The sequence below is a fragment of the Pimephales promelas genome, chromosome 11, assembly GCF_988280905.1.
Source record: "Pimephales promelas chromosome 11, fPimPro1.hap1.1, whole genome shotgun sequence".
Taxonomy (NCBI): domain Eukaryota; kingdom Metazoa; phylum Chordata; class Actinopteri; order Cypriniformes; family Leuciscidae; genus Pimephales; species Pimephales promelas.
This window is the reverse complement of record NC_142779.1, coordinates 11,718,455-11,739,353: the sequence shown is the minus strand read 5'-3', so window position 1 is coordinate 11,739,353 and position 20,899 is coordinate 11,718,455. Positions and strand designations below refer to the sequence as shown.

Below are 20,899 nucleotides of genomic sequence, written 5' to 3'. Positions count from 1 at the left end.
TGCTCGTTGTTGCTTAGAATGTTTAGATCTCGCCAGAATAATGTGAAACTGAAACGTTTTGGTTGAGTCACGTGACTTCAAGAAGGATGGGGAGAGGGTAGTTTGTAGTTTCTGGATCAAGTTCACAGCAGGTGGTGGCAACGCGCTATCTATCTATCTATCTATCTATCTATCTATCTATCTATCTATCTATCTATCTATCTATCTATCTATCTATCTATCTATCTATCTATCTATCTATCTATCTATCTATCTATCTATCTATCTATCTATCTATCTATCTATCTATCTATCTATCTATCTATCTATCTATCTATCTATCTATCTATCTATCTATCTATCTATCTATCTATCTATCTATCTATCTATCTATCTATCTATCTATCTATCTATCTATCTATCTATCTATCTATCTATCTATCTATCTATCTATCTATCTATCTATCTATCTATCTATCTATCTATCTATCTATCTATCTATCTATCTATCTATCTATCTATCTATCTATCTATCTATCTATCTATCTATCTATCTATCTATCTATCTATCTATCTATCTATCTATCTATCTATCTATCTATCTATCTATCTATCTATCTATCTATCTATCTATCTATCTATCTATCTATCTATCTATCTATCTATCTATCTATCTATCTATCTATCTATCTATCTATCTATCTATCTATCTATCTATCTATCTATCTATCTATCTATCTATCTATCTATCTATCTATCTATCTATCTATCTATCTATCTATCTATCTATCTATCTATCTATCTATCTATCTATCTATCTATCTATCTATCTATCTATCTATCTATCTATCTATCTATCTATCTATCTATCTATCTATCTATCTATCTATCTATCTATCTATCTATCTATCTATCTATCTATCTATCTATCTATCTATCTATCTATCTATCTATCTATCTATCTATCTATCTATCTATCTATCTATCTATCTATCTATCTATCTATCTATCTATCTATCTATCTATCTATCTATCTATCTATCTATCTATCTATCTATCTATCTATCTATCTATCTATCTATCTATCTATCTATCTATCTATCTATCTATCTATCTATCTATCTATCTATCTATCTATCTATCTGTGTGAAGGAGAGAGTTGATCTGTCAAGCTTTTTACAAACACAGCATGTGTTCTCTGGTTTTCTACAAAGTGGGAGACTTTCAGGCTTTTGAAAAAAAGATTTCAGGCAACTTTAAGGCTTTTGAAAAAGTATTTTAATATACTGTGTAACAACATAAACAACAATGGAATTGAAAATTTTCTTAATTCTTGGTGTTCTCCTCCGTCACCCACTGTGTCGGCCAAGTTTTCCCACTGTAATTAAAAGAGATTGTTATTAATTTAGGTCTTTACATCAGCCATGAATTTAATTCAAAACAATCATGACAAGGTTAAGGGCAATGAGGAGCAGCAAGCCACCCATTCAGTAGCCTGATAACAGTCAATTGCCTGCCTATGGTAATATTTTGGTTAAGGTTTGAATCTGCATTACCTACGGTGTAGCCATTAAGACCATTTCACAAGATGTAAACAACACTGGTCCAGAAGCACTTCCTGTTTCAGTTTTTTAACACTACATAAGAGCTGGGATAAAATACAACCAACAGAACATTTAAAACTGAATCAAAAAGTTAAACAAACATCTTTAAGATGTTTTCTTTACATGTGAAATAAAGAAAACAGTTACAAACTGAAACAGGAAGTGCTTCTGGACCAGTCTTGTTTACATCTTGTGAAATGGTCTATACCTCTGCTCTGAAGGTATCCATTGTAAAAGACCTCTGCAATTTGCTGCACAATAATTGTCTTGAAAATGTAGTCATGAAAGACCTCTCAAGTCTTTGGACTTTTGTAAATGCCTTTAACCAATGTGTGTTACTTTATGTCAACACAATGTCAACATCTAATCAAAATTCAATGTAAAGAAAAAGGAAATCCTGGCTCAGAATAAATTGGTGATTATGTCCAACATATGTCTCTCCATTATCATCAGTCAGGTTTTTCTGCCTTAAGCAATACATAACTGATAAAATACACAAACTGTAAAACTTGAACTAAAAGCTCAGTACCAAAAATTGTCCGCCCCCTCATGGACCTGATGTGATAGCACATTTTGATAAGTGAAACTCAGTCTCAGTTAGTTTTTTTTTTTTTTCATAGTAGATCTGTTCCCTTGTGCTGTTTAGCGTGTATGTTTAAACTTTATGCAGCATGCGACATATCATTATTTAGTTTGATTCTAAACAATTAATCCATCCAGTTAGTCTCATGTTACCCACATGCACCAAATTATAATTAATTTATATTTGAACAAGAGCTTTGCACAAAATAAATTAAAGGCAAGCCACATATAGATGACTATCCCAAATTCAACCTGTTCAGTTAAGTGGCTGAAGCAATTATGGATGTTAAATGGACTTGCACTTTTATTGCGCTTTTAGACTTTCTGGGACCTCTCAAAGTACTTTTACAATGTTCCTCACAACCACCCTTTTACACACACATTCATACAGAACTGTTTGCAGACAGGCTTTGGAGATTGGATTCCCACATATTCACACACCCAATGACACACTGGGGGGAAAGTGTGGGTTCAGTGTCTTGCCCAAGGACACTTTGACACACTGTGCCACAGCCGGCCACAAATAAAAGCCAAGGCTATTACTTTGTTTTGAAGTACTAAGAATTAGGCTATTCCAATCAAAATGGAATATATGATAAATTGTACATACCAAAGTGAACAGGGCTCCCATTCCACTAACTTCATTTGGATCCCCTGTAAAAACATCAAAGTTGGGAGTTAAGGGGTTTCCAGATGTGGTGCTGCAATTCTACCGAGTACAGAGTACATCTATAACTTTTATAAATTACTCTAAAGCTAACCTTTTGCATTTTGCAGCGGATCACCCTCTTCACTGGGTAGTAAGGCTCCTTTTCTAGGATTCCATGGTTACAATCTGAAGAAAAAAAAAGAACATGAGCAAAAAAAGTAAATGAGTTTGACCTCATACATCATCAATATATATATATAAAAAAAATGACAGGCTACACATGATATATTTATGACCTGGCTGGAAGTGAAGTATATCTGGCTAAGGCAAAAGAATCACTGTATTTGAAGTCTGATTTGAAATGGTGAGATGTAAAACTACTAAAGCTTAATAACCTTTGGTTGATTGTATCCCCCTCAGTTTCTTCCTTGAGGACATGTCTGAGGCTGCAGAATTCTTCTGCTTCTTTCTGTTGTTTGCAGACATATCTGTTGAGATTAAGGAAATGTATCTGTTATTACAATGAATACTGGTCTAAATACCTTTATTCCGATAACAAATATATAATGTCACATTACAATTGGAAAGATATTTGCAGGCCAGGGTACTCATTGAAATACATGGACACTGTTCAACCATATGCTGTATGGTCACTTATTCACTCTACTAAGGGTTATACTAAGGGTTATAGAAAGATGTACAAACAGGTGATCAATTCAAGAAAAAAAAGCCTGGAAAATGAGGGGAAAAACAACGAATGTAGTTCCTCCTACACATATCACCTTTGTCCTGTAATTTTAATATTGATGGGAGATGTGTCTTCAAGACTGATAATGCTTCAATTCACAGGGCACAGGGTCTCACAAAATGATTTACTAAGTATGAAGATTCTGTCAATCTGATTCAATAGGTTTTACAAACCCAAATCCAATTAAGCTGGGTCAACTGTAAAACAAAAATAAAAACATAATACAACGATTTTCAACAGGATCTAGACTGGGAATGTTTGGAACATTCCACAGGTGAACAGGTTCATTAAAAACATGTGAGTGTCATGATTGGGCATTAAAGGGGCATCCCAGGATTCATTCACAAGCAAGTCATCCTTGGTTGTGAATGACTGAGTCTTCTGGGGATGCTATGTGATGCTGGGAATCACAACTATAAAGGATATTACTGTAACATGGGCTCAGGAACACCTTGGAAAACAATTGTCAGTTAACACAGTTTGTCGCTACTACAAGTACTATGAGTGCTGTACACATTTAAAATAGTTTATGGAAATCATCGACGTTGTGTTCCTCGGATAAAAAGGAAAAGGACCTCCCAGATTGTTTTCAGTGCTAAGTTCAAAAGCCATGGGGGTGTGTTAGTGTCCATGGCATACCCATGCACCATGACATTCAAAATGAGTGTATCTTTGCAAACAAACAATAAAGCTTTTCAGTTTGAACATTAAACATCTTGTCTTCGTTGTATATTCATTGAATATAGGAACTTCACTGGAATAGGGGTTTGTATGATCCTCAGGGGCCAAATTTAGACTGAAGTGAATTCTATACAGCTAAGAATGAGGCACCAAACACCTGCAGTAGACTTTGGATGTGCAACAGTGCTCTCCATCATCATCAGTTCCTGCACAGATTGAAACTGTTCTGGTTGCACATTGTGGCCGATACCACCTTAGAAATTCACTTGCTAAAAGTTTTTGCTTCAAAATCTGTCAATCATCCTGTTAGAATTTTTAAACGTTATATTTCCCTTTAGTAATATTTGAAAGGCAAGTTATCCAGACCTACATATTACAGTAGTTACTTGTATAACGCCTCAGAAGTCACCTCACACTAATCAGTCACTTGTATTTTTTTTTTCACATTTAAATACATTTCTTCATTTACAGTATTATTTCAGTTTAAGAAGGAGAGACATATTAAATGTTTAACATGGTTATCACGTATATCCTGATTAAATATATGAAAAATAATATATTTATTCTTCTACACGACTAGCAATTGAATCATGATTTAATATGCTATTTGAAAATATCAGCAGAACTTACTGCGTTTCTGCTGAGGTGGTTCTGTGGTGGGCTGGATGGGAGCACTGGTGGTGGGCTGGATGGGAGCACTGGTGGTGGGCTGGATGGGAGCACTGGTGGTGGGCTGGATGGGAGCACTGGTGGTGGGCTGGATGGGAGGACTGGTGGTGGGCTTGATGGGAGCACTGGTGGTGGGCTGGATGGGAGCACTGGTGGTGGGCTGGATGGGAGCACTGGTGGTGGGCTGGATGGGAGCACTGGTGGTGGGCTGGATGGGAGCACTGGTGGTGGGCTGGATCGGAGCACTGGTGGTGGGCTGGATGGGAGCACTGGTGGTGGGCTGGATGGGAGCACTGGTGGTGGGCTGGATGGGAGCACTGGTGGTGGGCTGGATGGGAGGACTGGTGGTGGGCTTGATGGGAGGACTGGTGGTGAGCTGGATGGGAGCACCGGTGGTGGGCTGGATGGGAGGACTGGTGGTGGGCTGGATGGGAGGACCGGTGGTGGGCTGGATGGGAGGACTGGTGGTGGGCTGGATGGGAGGACCGGTGGTGGGCTGGATGGGAGGACTGGTGGTGGGCTGGATGGGAGGACTGGTGGTGGGCTGGATGGGAGGACTGGTGGTGGGCTGGATGGGAGGACTGGTGGTGGGCTGGATGGGAGGACTGGTGGTGGGCTGGATGGGAGGACCGGTGGTGGGCTGGATGGGAGGACTGGTGGTGGACAACTGGTTAGTACAACCTGTACAAATGGTACAAAAAGAGAAAATTATTTACCTCCTGTAATAAGAACAAATGTCCCCTTTTTCAAGCAGTGACTGTGCTCCATAAGGAAACATCCAGTACATTTGTCTTTTGTATTCTTCTGTCTATACATGCTGCCCTATGGACTCTATGCTCTCTATCAAACTGAGGCAAGGCTGATTTTGTACTCTGATGCAAATTGTAGGATCTCATTACCCTATGTGAAGTGGAGATATGTGTTCATAGTTTTTTGAAGTTTAATTGAGCAATGCATCGAAATTGAATTGAGCAATGCATCTTGCTGTTGACTCTTTTGCTATGTATGGCAGACAATCAGTGAGCTATGTGGCTCAAACTAAGAAACTAAGTCTGCAAACAACAGTTATTTTCATAATCTAAAAGATGATGTATGAATATATATATATATATATATATATATATGTACACACACACACACATATATATTCTAATGTAATGACTCTGAAAGCAGAGCATTTTTTATTAAACAATTATCAAAATTGTTGGTGATTAATTGTATAACAATCTCAAATATTAAATAATTGTTGCAGCTCTAAAAGAAAAATCCGTAACACTTTATAATAATGATCCATCAATAATAAGTAACTATGCATGAAGTAATGCAGGACTAATGAGTATTACTACATTAACACTTCAGCTATTACTATTAACTAATATAGAGACAATCTTAACTTATCAGTAAGTAATATCAAATTTAGGAGAGAGTTCATTATTAGGTAATCTATAATTACTTAATGAGATAATTAAGAACTAATAGGTAATTATGACAAATTATAAATAACTAATTAAATTAATAATCACAACATTAACGTGTCTGATACGTTAGAAATTGTCTTTTTTTACTCTCAACATGGTCATAAAATGCATCACTAATTACTCAAGTGTTACCTAGTCACTCTTCAAGGACTACTAGTGATCTGGACCATTATTTTAAACTAAAAAATATATGTTTTTCACTTTAAAATAATGGTCCAGATCACTAGTAGTTCCTGCATAGTGACTAGGTAACACTTGAATAATTAGTGATGCATTTTATGACTACATTCAGAGTAAAACATATGACTGATCATGTCTCAGGCACACGATAATGTTCTTTATAATTAGTCAGTTAGTTAACAGTTAATTATGAGGCTAAGGCTATCTCATTGAGTAATTATTGATTACTTAATAATAAACTCTCTCCTAAATTTGATATTACTTACTGATTAGTTAAGCTTGTTTCTATATTAGTTAATAGTAGTAGCTGAAGTGTTAATGTAGTAATATTCATTAGTCCTGCATTACTTCCTGCATAGTTACTTATTAATGACTGACAGACTATTATAATAAAGTGTTACAGAAAAACCTATTGGATAAAGCAAAGACCAAATTTGATGAACAGGTGAATAGCTAGTTTTGGTCCACTGTGGTTTGCCCTGTGGCAACTGCAATTACTGTGTCTGTGCCACATTTATTTTTATGTTGACTGAAGTAAGATTTTAAATAATCGAACACACTTACTATTAATTAAAACTTCATAGAGAGCCTTCATCCTGTCAAGGCATTTTTCAGAATGGTCTGACAGCTGCCATTTAGGCTGGAGGACTTGTGCGGACCAGGTTTTTTTCTTCTTTGTTTTCTTTGCAATGAAGACTATGGCCTTGTACCCCAGTGTGTTTAACTTTTCGACCTGAAAATAAAGATATATATTATATAATATATACAGAAATATAAGCAATTATAAATGTCTGAAACATTGTGGGCTGTAATTATGTAAATAATAACTACAGACGCTAAACACATACCAAGACAGATGCCTCATCAATAACATGAGAGGAGGTTTGGTTTTTGTTTTGGTTTTTCAACCATATCTCCTTTCTGGCCTCAAATTTCTGGAGTTTTTTTGCCAGTCTTTGCTTTCTTGGCTGTACTGACTGGCAATATTTGCAGGTTTTGGTGGCCACACCAATAGCTGCTTTGCAGCTCACGCAGGTTGTTATTGTTGAACCTCTTGGCATCTTAAAACTAGAATATAAAAACAATCAACATTTAATGACAACCAAAGTGACAAAGGCACTTCATTATTTAAGTGTTACATTACAAATGTTTGTAATTTGGCCTAATTGGCTTTACGCACAGCTGCACTACTTCCTGAACTTAAGCCAGCTCCTTGTTTCCTGTCTGCCATTATTGGACAAATTGATTGATTCAGGTGTGCCTGGCCTCAATATTCACGACAACAATAAACAGACACACCTGAATTAATCAAGTTTGGACAATAATGTCAGACAGGAAACAAGGAGCTGGCTTAAGTTCAGGAAGTAGTGCAGCTGTGCATAAAACCAACGCAAGGCTGCTCTTCAGTTTCCGGTTGGGGAGATTTAAAGTGGAGGAGAACCGAGGAAAACGGGATTATGGCAGAATCTTAAAAATGTACTGTCCTCCCGTCTTTGAAACAAAACTTTAATACGTTTAGATGTAATTTTTTATATATAGTTATGTTTATAATTTAAAAAAGAAGCATAAACACAATGAGGGGTGTCTGTTTTGTCTGTTTTTGTGACTAACGTTTCTTAAGTATAGCCATAGAGTATGAAAACCAATATAAGTTCTCGGTATAGCATTGGACTCTACGATTGGCGGAAGTAATCAAACATCCTTGACCTTCACCGGAAATACCGCCGCGCATAGAGCCCATTCGGTTTTTATGGCCTGTGTGTCTATGCTGTGTGTCAGCTGTTGCAGTGCATTGTGGGATTTGAAGTAAGAGTGAGTGATGGGAGTGCGATTTACCGCGGGCCATTAATGATAGACGTATGAAATTATACGATCACGGAAAAAAATATCGATATGTGACTTTTAGTCCATATCGCACAGCCCTACTACATATTCTATGCAACAATAACCCATACTCCATAGTTGATTTCTGATTTAATGTAGTATTGGAGTAAATACACTTTTCAATTTATAATTCTGACCTCGGTTAGCACATTGGCGCCAACTGCAGCTAACCTTAAATGCGGTGGCTTGAAGCTGGGTAAACCCCTATGTCATTAAACGCATTCCTATAAATTAATGGTGATACATAATTAACGAAAGATGGTTTAGACAGCGCTAACGAACTTTATTATTCAGGTTCCGTAAGCATGTTAATATCAGTATTCATTACCTACCTTTGAGGGTGTACAGTATGATGGTGGCGGTCGAATAGAGCGGACACCCCACTCCCCCTTAAGCCTAGTTCACACTACGTGATTTTAAGCCCGATTTAAGCCCGATTTGCAAATCGTTGAGTCGCCGACAAGTCAGGGTGTTTTCGCGTGCAAATCGCGGGCGATTAGCGGACGATTAACGCTCGCCAATCAGTTAGTGTGAAAGAGCCAACAACGCATCAAAGACAGCTCGCAGACAGCTCGCAGACAGGTCACCGAGCTCAGAAAAATATCTAGCATGCTAGATATCTCGCGCAGTCGCGCGACTCAATCTCAGTGATGTCATGAGTACAGCCAATCATAGCAACGCATGGGTTGAGGACACCAGGTAAATCTTACTTTTTCTTTTTTGCATTTTTTTTTTCTCAGAGCAGATCGTCGAGCAAACAGTGTGCAGCACTAGTTTCTGTCTGACGTCCATATTCGCGTGTTGTGTTCTTCTCTGCAGTTTCGCGTCATTTCTGGTTCGTTTTATTGCGTGGTTTTTCGTTACAAAACATGGTTTCTAGACCAGATAGAATCGTGTTGTTGTCTACTTGTTATTTGTTTGATTATTTTCAGGATTTAGACCGTATTATAGTACTGAAACAGCTCTCATTGAGTCACAAATGATATGCTCTTATCATCCGATCGTGGTTGTATCTCTATGTAGTGCGTTGTTAACTCGTGTAGTGAGTTACCTCCTGTTGTGGATCAATCACGTTGTGTTGTGTGGTGTGAACAGCTAAACAACTTGAACACTCATGATTTCACTGAGAGCAAGTCATATAGTGTGAACTGCACAGTTCAACCCGACATTTTAAAATCATGTAGTGTGAACTAGGCATCAGTTGTCAATCTGCTGATCTCTGTGCCTCTGTGATAGGGCAACCCACTTGTCAATCAGCGACCTCTCGCAGCTACGTTGCCCACACGTAATGTTGCCACTTTCGTGACACTTAAAAAAAATGTACTTTTACCAGTTTTTTATCAAAAGAACAACGATAAGATTAATTATTTTTCAACCTCAGACTAATTGGCCTTGGCTAATTTTCTGTGAAAAATAGAACACGTTTCAACACCCCCCAGCCCCCACCCTTATGGTTTATGAGGAAACGAATCTGTATAATGACATGGGTAGGGTATTATAATGTAAACATGGTTTATGAGGACATTAGTGTCCTCATAAAGCAAATGGCTCACGAACATAAGCCTACTAAATGGTGTTTTTTGAATTTTTTTTTTTTTTTTTGGTAGGTTTGTGCAAGGATGACCTAACACAGTCATTCAAATCATTTATATCTGCCACAGCAAATAGGCTACACAATGCATCAGATGTTATATTTTAGTAGACAAAAAAGTGTGTGTAGTGCTTTGTTGGTTATTTTTGTTAATCAGCCAGTGTTTGTGGGTCTGTGGACCTACTCAACCGTTTATTTTATCACAATTAAAAGCAATATAAACAGCATTTATGGTTAATATTTTCCTTTGTTATATTTCATTTAAGAATTGCAACCTTGTGTGAGAAAGGGAGGGGTAAAAACACAAAACTCACTTTTGCACTCACACACACACTCTCTCTCTCTCTCTCTCTCTCTCTCTCTCTCTCTCTCTCTCTCTCTCTCTCTCTCTCTCTCTCTCACACACACACACACACACACACACTCTCTTGTACATCTATCTTTATGAGGACATTGACACAAAGCAAACACTAGCCGCTGACCCTAACCATACCCATCACAACTAAGTGCATAACCCGAACCCTTACCTAAACCTACCCTTAACCCAATTATAACCTTATCCCTAAAACCAAGTCTTGACCCTCAAACAGACCTTTAAAGGGGTCTCAGAAAGTGGGGGCCGGGCAAAATGTCCTCACTTTACTTTCTTTGTCCTCACTCCAATGGTCTAAAACACAAAGTTGTACAAGCACACACACAAACACACACAGGGGCGTAATTTGTGGGTGTGTGGGGGGTTGGGGGGGGGGGGGGATAACCCCCCCCCCCATATTTATACCATGATCACATGAAAAATATGCAGAACATTTTTTAACTAACATTACCCCCCAATGTTCAAACCAAATCTATGCCCTTGCACACACACAGACACGCACACACGCACGCACGCGCACACGCACGCACACACACACACACACACACACACACACACACACACACACACACACACACACACACACACACACACACACACACACACACACACACAAACACAAACACAAACTTGAAGCCCTCAAAGTGCTTTCTGAACCTGAAACTGTTAGGGCATATATGTCCTAATTGTCAAAAAAAAAAAAAAAAAACTTTGTCATATAGCTACACCAAATATATCACTGGAAACGTCTTGGCCTGGAGAGTAATATATATTAATTTGAAGGTTCTATATTATTACTGCTTTGAGATATTGACCCTTTAACCTTAACCTCAGGGCACATTTGAAGGCTTGTAATTATGGGACAAAAAGGGTTACGGACATGAGACCAACTGTAATAGAAAGGTGTTGACATGTGTTGTAAGCTGAGTAGTCATGGTTATAGTCACCAAGGGGTGGGGGGGGGGCTATGGTGTGAAAATAAAAAATCCCCCTTTGAACAAGACAATATTTAAATTCTGATACCAAAAATGTGTTTTACATCCCCTCAAATCCCTGGAATGCCACCAATTAAGTATTTACAACTTCCAATTTTAGGAAAAACCCCGGGTTAAAAAAAAAAACTACAACTCCCTAGACCCCTCTTCAGTACTTGTGTTGACATCAGCAACCCAGTTGTAGTTCCTCCGTTTTAGGGCCGTGCTAGGGTTGTGAAAACATGTATCTACCCAATATATCAAATATCACAGACTGTCTAATAAATAATTATACTGCATGTATATGATCTATGCTAAGAAAAGACAAAAATGTTCGTTTAATGACGATATTTTGACTAAAACAGGAGACCAGCGCGCCAACTGCTCTGCTCACGTGACGCAAAGCAGACTTGTCCTCATCTCCATAGTAACGGCCCATATTGCCACTTCCGCTATGAAAAATGTACACATTTAAAAAAAAATAGAAAACATTATATAAACAGTCACAATATAAAACGAATAATAAAAAAATACAGGAGTATAACTAGTCTAATATTTATAACTATATAACTAATATAACTAATATTTTTACACATCAAAGGAAAATATCAAAAGATTTACATATTTCAACTGTTTTTAAATCCTTCTTTACACGAGTCAGAGATAGTCCCAAAGTAATGTTGTACATCAGTACTCAAAACATCGAAAAGTGGTTTCTGACCTGAAAATTTACATTTATGTATATAAAATTTTGTTTTAAAAAAGATCATTAAGAATATTTTGTTTTTGTCTAATTGCTAATTTTTCCAACTAACAATTCCAAACAAAACATTTTTCCCAGAGTAGAGAAAAATCCCTTATCAATGTTATCAATAACAAAATGGGAAAAATCTTTCCATAACAATTTAGAATAATGGCAAAGCCAAAATAAATGCACTAATCTCTGGGTGCTGTCCACAAAAAGAACAATTTGCATTAACATCTACCTTGAATTTCTTTAAGAAAGTATTAACGGGATATACACGTTGGATAATTCGAAAGGAAACTTCTCTTATCTTATTAATAATTAAGTATCTTTTTTCCCCCAATATTGTCTGGAAAAAGTCTGGCTAACATTTGTTTTTCATAACTGAAGGTGTGATTTTTAAAACCATCATATTTGATGTCAATCTACTGTAGTGCTGAGTTATAAAACACAAATATCTTTAAAAACAAGAGATATTTAATTTTCCACTTAATGTCCGGTGTTTTCTTTTTCCCGACAGGGAAAACAAAAACAAAACATAAATTGTTCACGTATATTATAATTTGTATGTATGTTAAAACACTGTGGTGTAAAATGTTCAGAGATATTATAATTTGTTACACTGTTAATTTGTACAGTTTATTTAAGAAGTACATTTAGATAGAAGTTATGTTAAAATATTTTATTATTTTGATGTCTTTTTAAAGGCTTTGGCAATATTGTAATATTTACAGTCATTCCAATAAAGCAATATTGAATTGAGAGAGAGAGAGAGAGAGAGAGAGAGAGAGAGAGAGAGAGAGAGAGAGAATATTCTAACATGTGGAATCATAGCACACTGTTGTAGAGAATAACAATACAATAGGCTATGTACAGTTAACTACATTACATATACAAAATATATACAAATACAATGAAGCTATGTATGGATGCGCAATACATTTCAACCAATGTAATGCAAAAAAAAAAACAAAAAAAAAAAAACAAGGTAATTTCTCATGTTTGACATCTTGTGCTTTGACATCTTCATAGAGTCATACACATTTTCTACCTAATAACTACTCTCCCAGTTCCTCATCAGTTGAGGAAGTACCCTCTAAGTCTTCCTCTTCAGAGAAGTCATCGAAGGACAATGTTTGCAGTCCAAGAATACTTTTGTATGTTGTGCGTGCTGTAGCCAGTTGTGCTTCAACTTCACACAATCTTTTCTTCAGTACAGAAAGTAGTCCCTCACGTCCTTTCTCCATTAAGCCCTCTGTACTGCCTGAAAATGTGACATTAAAATATAAAGAAATGAGCCAATGGTTTCCAGAGAAGCAAATTGAAAAAAAACTATTTATTGTCCTTACATTTCCCATTGGTGTCTTCAGTGAGCTGAAAGGTAAACTCTACAATCAGTCCAGCAACACTCCTCATGTACTCCATGTGCTGCTTGACTTCACGAACCACAATAACTTCTTCTTCTTTCAGTCTAGCCAGCAGCATTACCTTGTCAAAAACATTTTTTTTCCGCTCCATATCACCATGACCTGCAATACATTACGTCAAAGTGTGATCTTACAGCCTATAAAAATAGAGAATAGAGAATACTACAATAGAGAAATAAACCCTGGAAGGATGAGATAGAACCCCAGCGCTTCACGAAGGGGTTTGATCACATACATTTACAAATTGCATTCTTTTTTTTTTTTTGCATATTGCCCCATGTCTTATTTTTTTAACATCATATAACATTTTTTACATCAAATTCCATATTTACATCAAAATGTGTGCATAAAACAAATTGTATTCAGTGCATTTTAGAGGAAGTACTTACATTCCCATGGCCAGGAGTAGTTGTCCACAGCCAGGAGTTCATTGGGAGGAGGGAGTTTTTCAACTTCCCCCACAGTAGCATTGTAGTCATTGATGGCAACTTCCAAGGCTTTCTTCTCAACAGCAATCTTTTTTCTCAGTTGATGCCTTCGCTTATTCCCACCTTCAATGAGAAACACAAAATGAGTGTGGATTCACACGATGACTACACAATAGCACCATACAAAATACAACTTCACAATATGCATGTATGTGTTATGATTATTGTGACAGATTTTGTGTAATCTTTTTTGCATTTTTTCCAGAATCTATTTTAAACAATCATACAATTTTTTTTAAATAGAGGACAAAATAGATAGGTCAGGACATCTCTGCACTTTGCAGAAATATTGGAAATATTTGGATATTGCACTAAACCTTATTATGATTTTGACAGTTTTTCAGTATGCTGCCCTGACTTGTAGTAAACATACTTTTTTTTATATAAATGGGTTTGCTATTTTTACTATGTATAAATCAGTAGTGAATTCATTTTTTCAAAAATCTGCATTACTAGTTGCCTTTTCTGCTCTCACCAGACTGACGATACAGCTGAAATTTTCGCTGTTTGATGCCCAAATATAGCCCCTCGATGGTCCTCTGCAGGTCATTTTGGATTGTTGCTTCTTTGTATGACAAAAAAACAAATGAATGCCCATTTACAATCAGCCTCTTTTAGATCCCCTGTATAAGAGCAGAGCCAATGATGCTTTAAAATATGCCATTAAATAATTTTTTCAAATTACCTGAGGTCCACTGCTGAACATCAGACACCCACTGCTGGACTGTGTCTTGCTGTAGAGATAACTCAGCGGTGAGTTTCTCTAGGTCTTTTGTTGCCTCTGCAATCCTTTGTACAGTCTGTCCAAAAGAAATGTCCATGTTGACAAATGCTGAGACAATTTAAAAACAAAAATGTTGTTATGCATATTTGCCTAGTAAGTACCTTGACGTATCTTTTGGCCAATGTCCGGTCAAGGTTTTCTGCCTTTCGCTTGTTCCAGCCACTTGCCTGGATTGTCAGCATGTCTGTGCGAACTTGACACACAATGAATGTGCAGTAATTTAGGTTCACAGTGAGGACCAAAGATCAGACAGATACTACATTGATCATTCTCTAATATTGTCACATTAACCTGGAAATAATTATACACTTAATTAATGAGTCAGAAGATAAATTATTATAAAGAGAATACTGATCAGTGTCTGTAAGCTGATTAGACTTATTTTCTTGTTTTCACCTATGCATTTGACCTATGCATGGAACTCTAAAATGCAAAGGCCGAGAATCAGTGTTCAAACCCCTTGGTCTCAATTTTGACACAACTATACATGAAAAATGCTTACCGGCTTTTGACATGTACTTGGAACATATGGCTGCTCGGGAGAGGAAGCTGTTAACCTGTTCAACCTCCTCCCCGATTGTTGTTCCAGCTCCTTCCTGATTGCGTCCCCCCCATTTTAACTGCAACACATTTACATGAATGTAATCATTTGGAAAACAACAAGTAGGGGCAGAGGACAGACAATCATAACATGTGGTACAAATGGTAAGAAATACATCTAATTGATTACCTCACACATCCATGAATGCGCTTTTGCATGCATGATGGAAAGAAATGGGCGCATATCCAGCAAGTCCTCCAACTCTGGACAGTGGTCCACAACTCTCTCCAGATATGGCCAATATTTGCAGACCACATCAGAGCAAAAGAACTGAACGTTCTGTGAAGCTAGCTGTTTCTGGAGATATAATGGGTATGCAAAAATTTCTCCACGGAACATATTCAATCCCTTCAACAAAACCCCATGACGGCAGACAGCCACTTCAACACCTTCCTCATCCAGTTTACTCGCAGACTTGTTGGCGGACTCTCGTGCTGCGGTCCACTGACCCGCACCACATCTCCCTTTTCCTGGATTCTTAAACAGATGAGGGCAAATACAGACATTTACACAGTTACATTTTATAAAATAAGCTGTAAATCATGGTATTATGGCATTTGATGGAGTAATGCCGCTCTATCACTTACATAAAGCAAATGATGTTTAAATTTGGGGGAGAAAAACTGGCAAGCATTCATAAAAATGTGAAACTGTGGTGTTACACATGAAGAAATATAAATTTAGCTTACATGTCCAGTTTTTCCATGGATGTAATCAACAAAGGAGGACACCTCAGCATCACTGGCCAAAAAGACTCCATCAAAAAACCCATCAGGTCTTGGTCTATAGATGTAGATGTGGGTCAAATTTATTTTATAGAAGTAATTTGTACTTGATTTGTACTTTTCATTGTACTTGAATGTTACACACCCTGGTTGGCTTTTGAAACGATATAATTTGCGGTTCCCATCCACTGCAACTGCCAACATGGTGGGTGTGCATGCAGGGCACTGAAAATGCTGGACCTGAGACAGCTTGTCAACCTCAAATTTGGCATAGGCCCATTCAAGGAAGGCCCTCTGCATTGTGTCCCCACATATCTTACCACTCTGAGAGCAAAAGTGAAAAAAAAAAAAAAAAAGGTTGGCTTCAGACAATGGTCAGGACGAAGAAAGGGCTCCATCAAGAAATATGTACTGAAACATTGGGGATTGTAAGAACAAGTCCTAACAATGAAACAGTTATTTAAAACGTAATCCAAATAAGAAATGATGAGTCCACTCACTCGCCCAAAGAGTTTTGTACGACACTCAAGCATGCTGACAAAAGCTTGTCTTGACATCCCTGGGGCAGTGATTTTAAGATCTTCATACGTGGTGAACAAGTCCACCATGTACAAGGTCTCAAAATTGACAGTGGCTGGCCAGTAACCACTTTCAACCAAATCACTCATGGTTACTGGCAAGGTTTTTCCACAGGAGCAGTTTACTGATGGAAGGAATAGGTTGTATCTTCCTGAAATTTCAGAGAAAAACAATTATCTATTGTTCACAAGAAACAAAAAACACAATATGAAGAAATAAAAAAAGTTACCATTCATTCCAACTAAAATAACTGGCTTTCCCCTGGAAAAGCTTGTTTGCCCAGTGGAGCAGTCGCAGCAGGGAGGAACGATTGGTAACATGCAATCTAAAAAGCAGAATTAGTTTACATATTAGTGTAAATGAAACAGTGAGGTTGTTGTTTCTATCAAACAAAACTTCATCCAGCATGTTTGTTGGAGTAAACCAGGGTTTGTGTAAGATGTAAAATAGCCTACACTCACCTAAAGGATTATTAGGAACACCATTCTAATACTGTGTTTGACCCCCTTTCACCTTCAGAACTGCCTTAATTCTGCGTGGCATTGATTCGACAAGCTGCTGAAAGCATTCTTTAGAAATGTTGGCCTATATTGATAGGGTAGCATCTTGTAGTTGATGGAGATTTGTGGGATGCACATCCAGGGCACGAAGCTCCAGTTCCACCACATCCCAAAGATGCTCTATTGGGTTGAGATCTGGTGACTGTGGCGGCCATTTTAGTACATTGAAGTCATTGTCATGTTCAAGAAACCAATTTGAAATGATTCGAGCTTTGTGACGTTGCATTATGCTGCTGGAAGTAGCCATCAGAGGATGGGGACATGGTGGCCATAAAGGGATGGACATGGTCAGAAACAATGCTCAGGTAGGCCGTGGCATTTAAATGATGCCCAATTGGCACTAAGGGGTCTAAAGTGTCTCAAGAAAACATCCCCCACACCATTACACCACCACCACCAGCCCAACAGTGGTAACAAGGCATGATGGATCCATGTTCTCATTCTGTTTACGCCAAATTCTGACTCTACCATCTGAATGTCTCAACAGAAATCGAGACTCATCAGACCAGGCAACATTTTTCCAGTCTTCAACTGTCCAATTTTGGTGAGCTCTTGCAAATTGTAGCCTCTTTTTCCTATTTGTAGTGGAGATGATTGGTACCCGGTGGGGTCTTCTGCTGTTGTGGCCCATCCGCCTCAAGGTTGTGTGTGTTGTGGCTTCACAAATGCTTTGCTGAATACCTCGGTTGTAACGAGTGGTTATTTCAGTCAAAGTTGCTCTTCTATCAGCTTGAATCAGTCGGCCCATTCTCCTCTGACCTCGAGCATCAACAAGGCATATATTCGCCCACAGCACTGCCGCATACTGGATGTTCTTCCCTTTTCACACCATTCTTTGTAAACCCTAGAAATGGTTGTGCGTGAAAATCCCAGTAACTGAGCAGATTGTGAAATACTCAGACCGGCCCGTCTGGCACCAATAACCATGCCACGCTCAAAATTGCCTAGATCACCTTTCTTTCCCATTCTGACATTCAGTTTGGAGTTCAGGAGATTGTCTTGACCAGGACCACACCCCTAAATGCATTGAAGCAACTGCCATGTCATTGGTTGATTAGATAATTGCATTAAAGAGAAATTGAACTGGTGTTCCTAATAATAATTTAGGTGAGTGTATATAACCTGAGATTAAAAAAAAATACCTTTTTCATAATAGGAGAATTTCCCTCCTTCATCCTGCTGAACAAAAGTGGATGGTGGCAGGTGTCTGAAGAACCCCTCCACCATGGATGCTCTGTTATGAAGCACCAGGGCCTCATGTGTGGAAAGGTCACAGGCTGTGCAGTAGAGTGATCGTGGTAAACAGTCTCTACACATCACTACTGCAGCCTTGTGTCCACAATGATGGCAAACCCCCTCCTTCGGCTTCTCTGATGACAACATATTGTTCACCATGAAGGGCCTTAATACTGTCCAATTTTCTAGAGAGGAAGTTTGCCTGTCCCTCCAAAGTGAGGGGAGAGGTTGTTCAGCACCATTTCCCAAGAGGTCTCTGACCTCTTGAATGAGGGAGTCTAAAAATGAAAAGGGAAGAAGGCAATGGTAAATCTGGGCAATTAACACATAACAAATGAGGACACAAATATAAAGGGAAAAAAACCTAAATTTTCGATGGTCACAGTGTCTTGTAGTGTCTCAGTTGTGCTGGTTGATGGAGCACAGGAGGGTGTGACGCTTGCTGAAGAAACTGCAAAAATATGAATATCCATTTAGAACTTCCTCAATTAATAATGAATGCAACTACTGATGAAAAAACTAAAAAAAAAAATATCAAAAAACCAACCAGTAACGTTAGCTGAATTTCGCTTTCGTCTCTCCCCAGCTCTACGTCTTTTTGGCCGAGGTTGACCATTGTCCTCATCAAGCCAAACGCACAGCTTTGTTGATTGTTTTGACCCTCCTTCAGTGCGTCCATGCTGATCTACCTAAATAAACAATTGAGCCACAGAATAAACTTCCACCCACTAAGGTCATTGCTACCTACAATCCCATTATAAAAACAATGTTATAATAAATATTACATTGTAAAAATTCACTCTAATGTGATGAATTCTGGTCCTGTACTGTACAGACAGATCTAGAAAACCCTTTCTACATTAAAAAAAAAAGAACAAAAGAAAGTGAGACGTTTTTACATAATATTTAATTAAACTCTCACTGGCTCTAACGTAGGAAATCAGCTCAGCACTATAGCTTGCATTTGAACAAAGACAATGAACCTGTATAGTTGCACTTTGCTTGGAGTGTTTTTAATTTTGCACCTTCCCTGCAATACCTCAGTCAGAGTCTATTATGGTCTTACACCTTGCAATTAGCATTAATTAGTATGCTTTTCCACCACTGAGATAATGTTATTTACCTTGCACTCGTCCAGGAACGCATCGACCAGGAATATGGCATCTTCTGGTTCAAGGTGATTCATTTTTTCAGCTTGGTCAAGTTATCCACGCTTCCTTTTCCTCCTTGTTAATATATATTCTTTGTTAATGTCTACCTTTTCCTGCCTTCTTCTTCTTCTTCTTCTTCTTCTTCTTCTTCTTGATTCGCATCGATTTCGCGCATTACCGCCACCTACTGTGAACTTGATCCAGAAACTCTACAACTACCCACTCTCCATCCTTCTTGAAGTCACGTGACTCAACCAAAACGTTTCAGTTTCACATTATTCTGGCGAGATCTGAAAAATATTCGCAACAACGAGCAAGCAAGTGATTATGTACATTCACTGAGTGGATATTATAACAAATAAAATATATATTTCTCGCTAGAAATGTAATCAAAACTTATTTTTATGCAGAAACTAAAAATATGCCGATAGCACCATACCAAAACAAAACGTTTCAGTTTCACATTATTCTGGCGAGATCTGAAAAATATTCGCAACGAGCAAGCCAGTGATTATGTACATTGACTGAGTGAATATTATGAAAATAAAATATTTCGCGCTAGAAATGTAATCAAAACTTATTTTTATGCAGAAACTAAGTCAAAATATGCAGATAGCAGCATCCATGTTATAGCAACCAAAACGTTTCAGTTTCACATTATTCTGGAGAGATCTGAAAGATATTCGCATTAACGAGCAAACAGGTGATTATGTACACTCACTGAGTGGATCTTATGAAAATAAAATATATATTTCTCGCTAGAAATGTAATCAAAACTTGTTTTTATGCAGAAAGTCAATATGCCGATAGCAGCGTCCATGTTATAGCAACCAAAACGTTTCAGTTTCACATTATTCTGGCGAGATCTGAAAGATATTCGCAATAACGAGCAAACAGGTGATTATGTACACTCACTGAGTGGATCTTATGAAAATGAAATATATATTTCTCGCTAGTAATGTAATCAAAACTTATTTATGCAGAAACTCAAAATATGCAGATAGCAGGGTCTTTATAGCAACCAAAACGTTTCAGTTTCACATTATTCTGGCGAGATCTGAAAAATATTTGCAATAACGAGCAAACAGGGGATGTACATTGACTGAGTGAATATTATGCTGAAAATAAAATATATATTTCTCGCTAGAAATGTAATCAAAACTTGTTTTTATGCAGAAACTGAGTCAAAATATGCAGATAGCAGCGTCCAT

At 37.7% G+C, this 20,899-nt stretch overlaps 1 protein-coding gene and 1 pseudogene across 3 annotated transcripts; both read right to left on the bottom strand.

Moving 5' to 3' along the window:
- Window positions 1-1,305: 1,305 nt before the first annotated feature.
- LOC148977142 (uncharacterized) lies at window positions 1,306-7,631 on the bottom strand (annotated as a pseudogene).
- A 5,173-nt stretch (window positions 7,632-12,804) lies between these two features.
- Window positions 12,805-19,830, bottom strand: LOC148977141 (uncharacterized). 3 transcript variants are annotated; one of them, XM_089116957.1, is made up of 17 exons: window positions 19,661-19,830; window positions 19,085-19,226; window positions 18,902-18,988; window positions 18,444-18,815; window positions 16,971-17,066; window positions 16,663-16,892; window positions 16,308-16,486; window positions 16,127-16,220; window positions 15,567-15,914; window positions 15,339-15,456; window positions 14,938-15,029; window positions 14,738-14,852; window positions 14,528-14,617; window positions 13,954-14,115; window positions 13,641-13,666; window positions 13,487-13,583; window positions 12,805-13,401 (listed from the first exon to the last, which is right to left on the bottom strand). In XM_089116957.1, the coding sequence occupies exons 1-17, from the start codon at window positions 19,721-19,723 to the stop codon at window positions 13,196-13,198; spliced, it is 2,517 nt and encodes an 838-aa protein (XP_088973083.1). In that variant the 5' UTR covers window positions 19,724-19,830; the 3' UTR covers window positions 12,805-13,195. The 3 variants fall into 3 exon arrangements, with proteins under 3 accessions (XP_088973083.1, XP_088973082.1, XP_088973084.1); XM_089116956.1 differs by having other exon boundaries at window positions 13,487-13,666; XM_089116958.1 differs by lacking the exon at window positions 14,528-14,617 and having other exon boundaries at window positions 13,487-13,666.
- Window positions 19,831-20,899: the final 1,069 nt, after the last annotated feature.

Coding starts and splice junctions, on each gene's coding strand:
- LOC148977141 (XM_089116956.1), bottom strand. CDS start 19,723: ATGAATCACCTTGAACCAGAAGATGCCATATTCCTGGTCGATGCGTTC. Junction 18,989..19,084: donor AAATTCAGCTAACGTTACTG/GTTGGTTTTTTG, acceptor ATATTTTTGCAG/TTTCTTCAGCAAGCGTCACA. Junction 18,816..18,901: donor TGTGACCATCGAAAATTTAG/GTTTTTTTCCCT, acceptor TTTCATTTTTAG/ACTCCCTCATTCAAGAGGTC.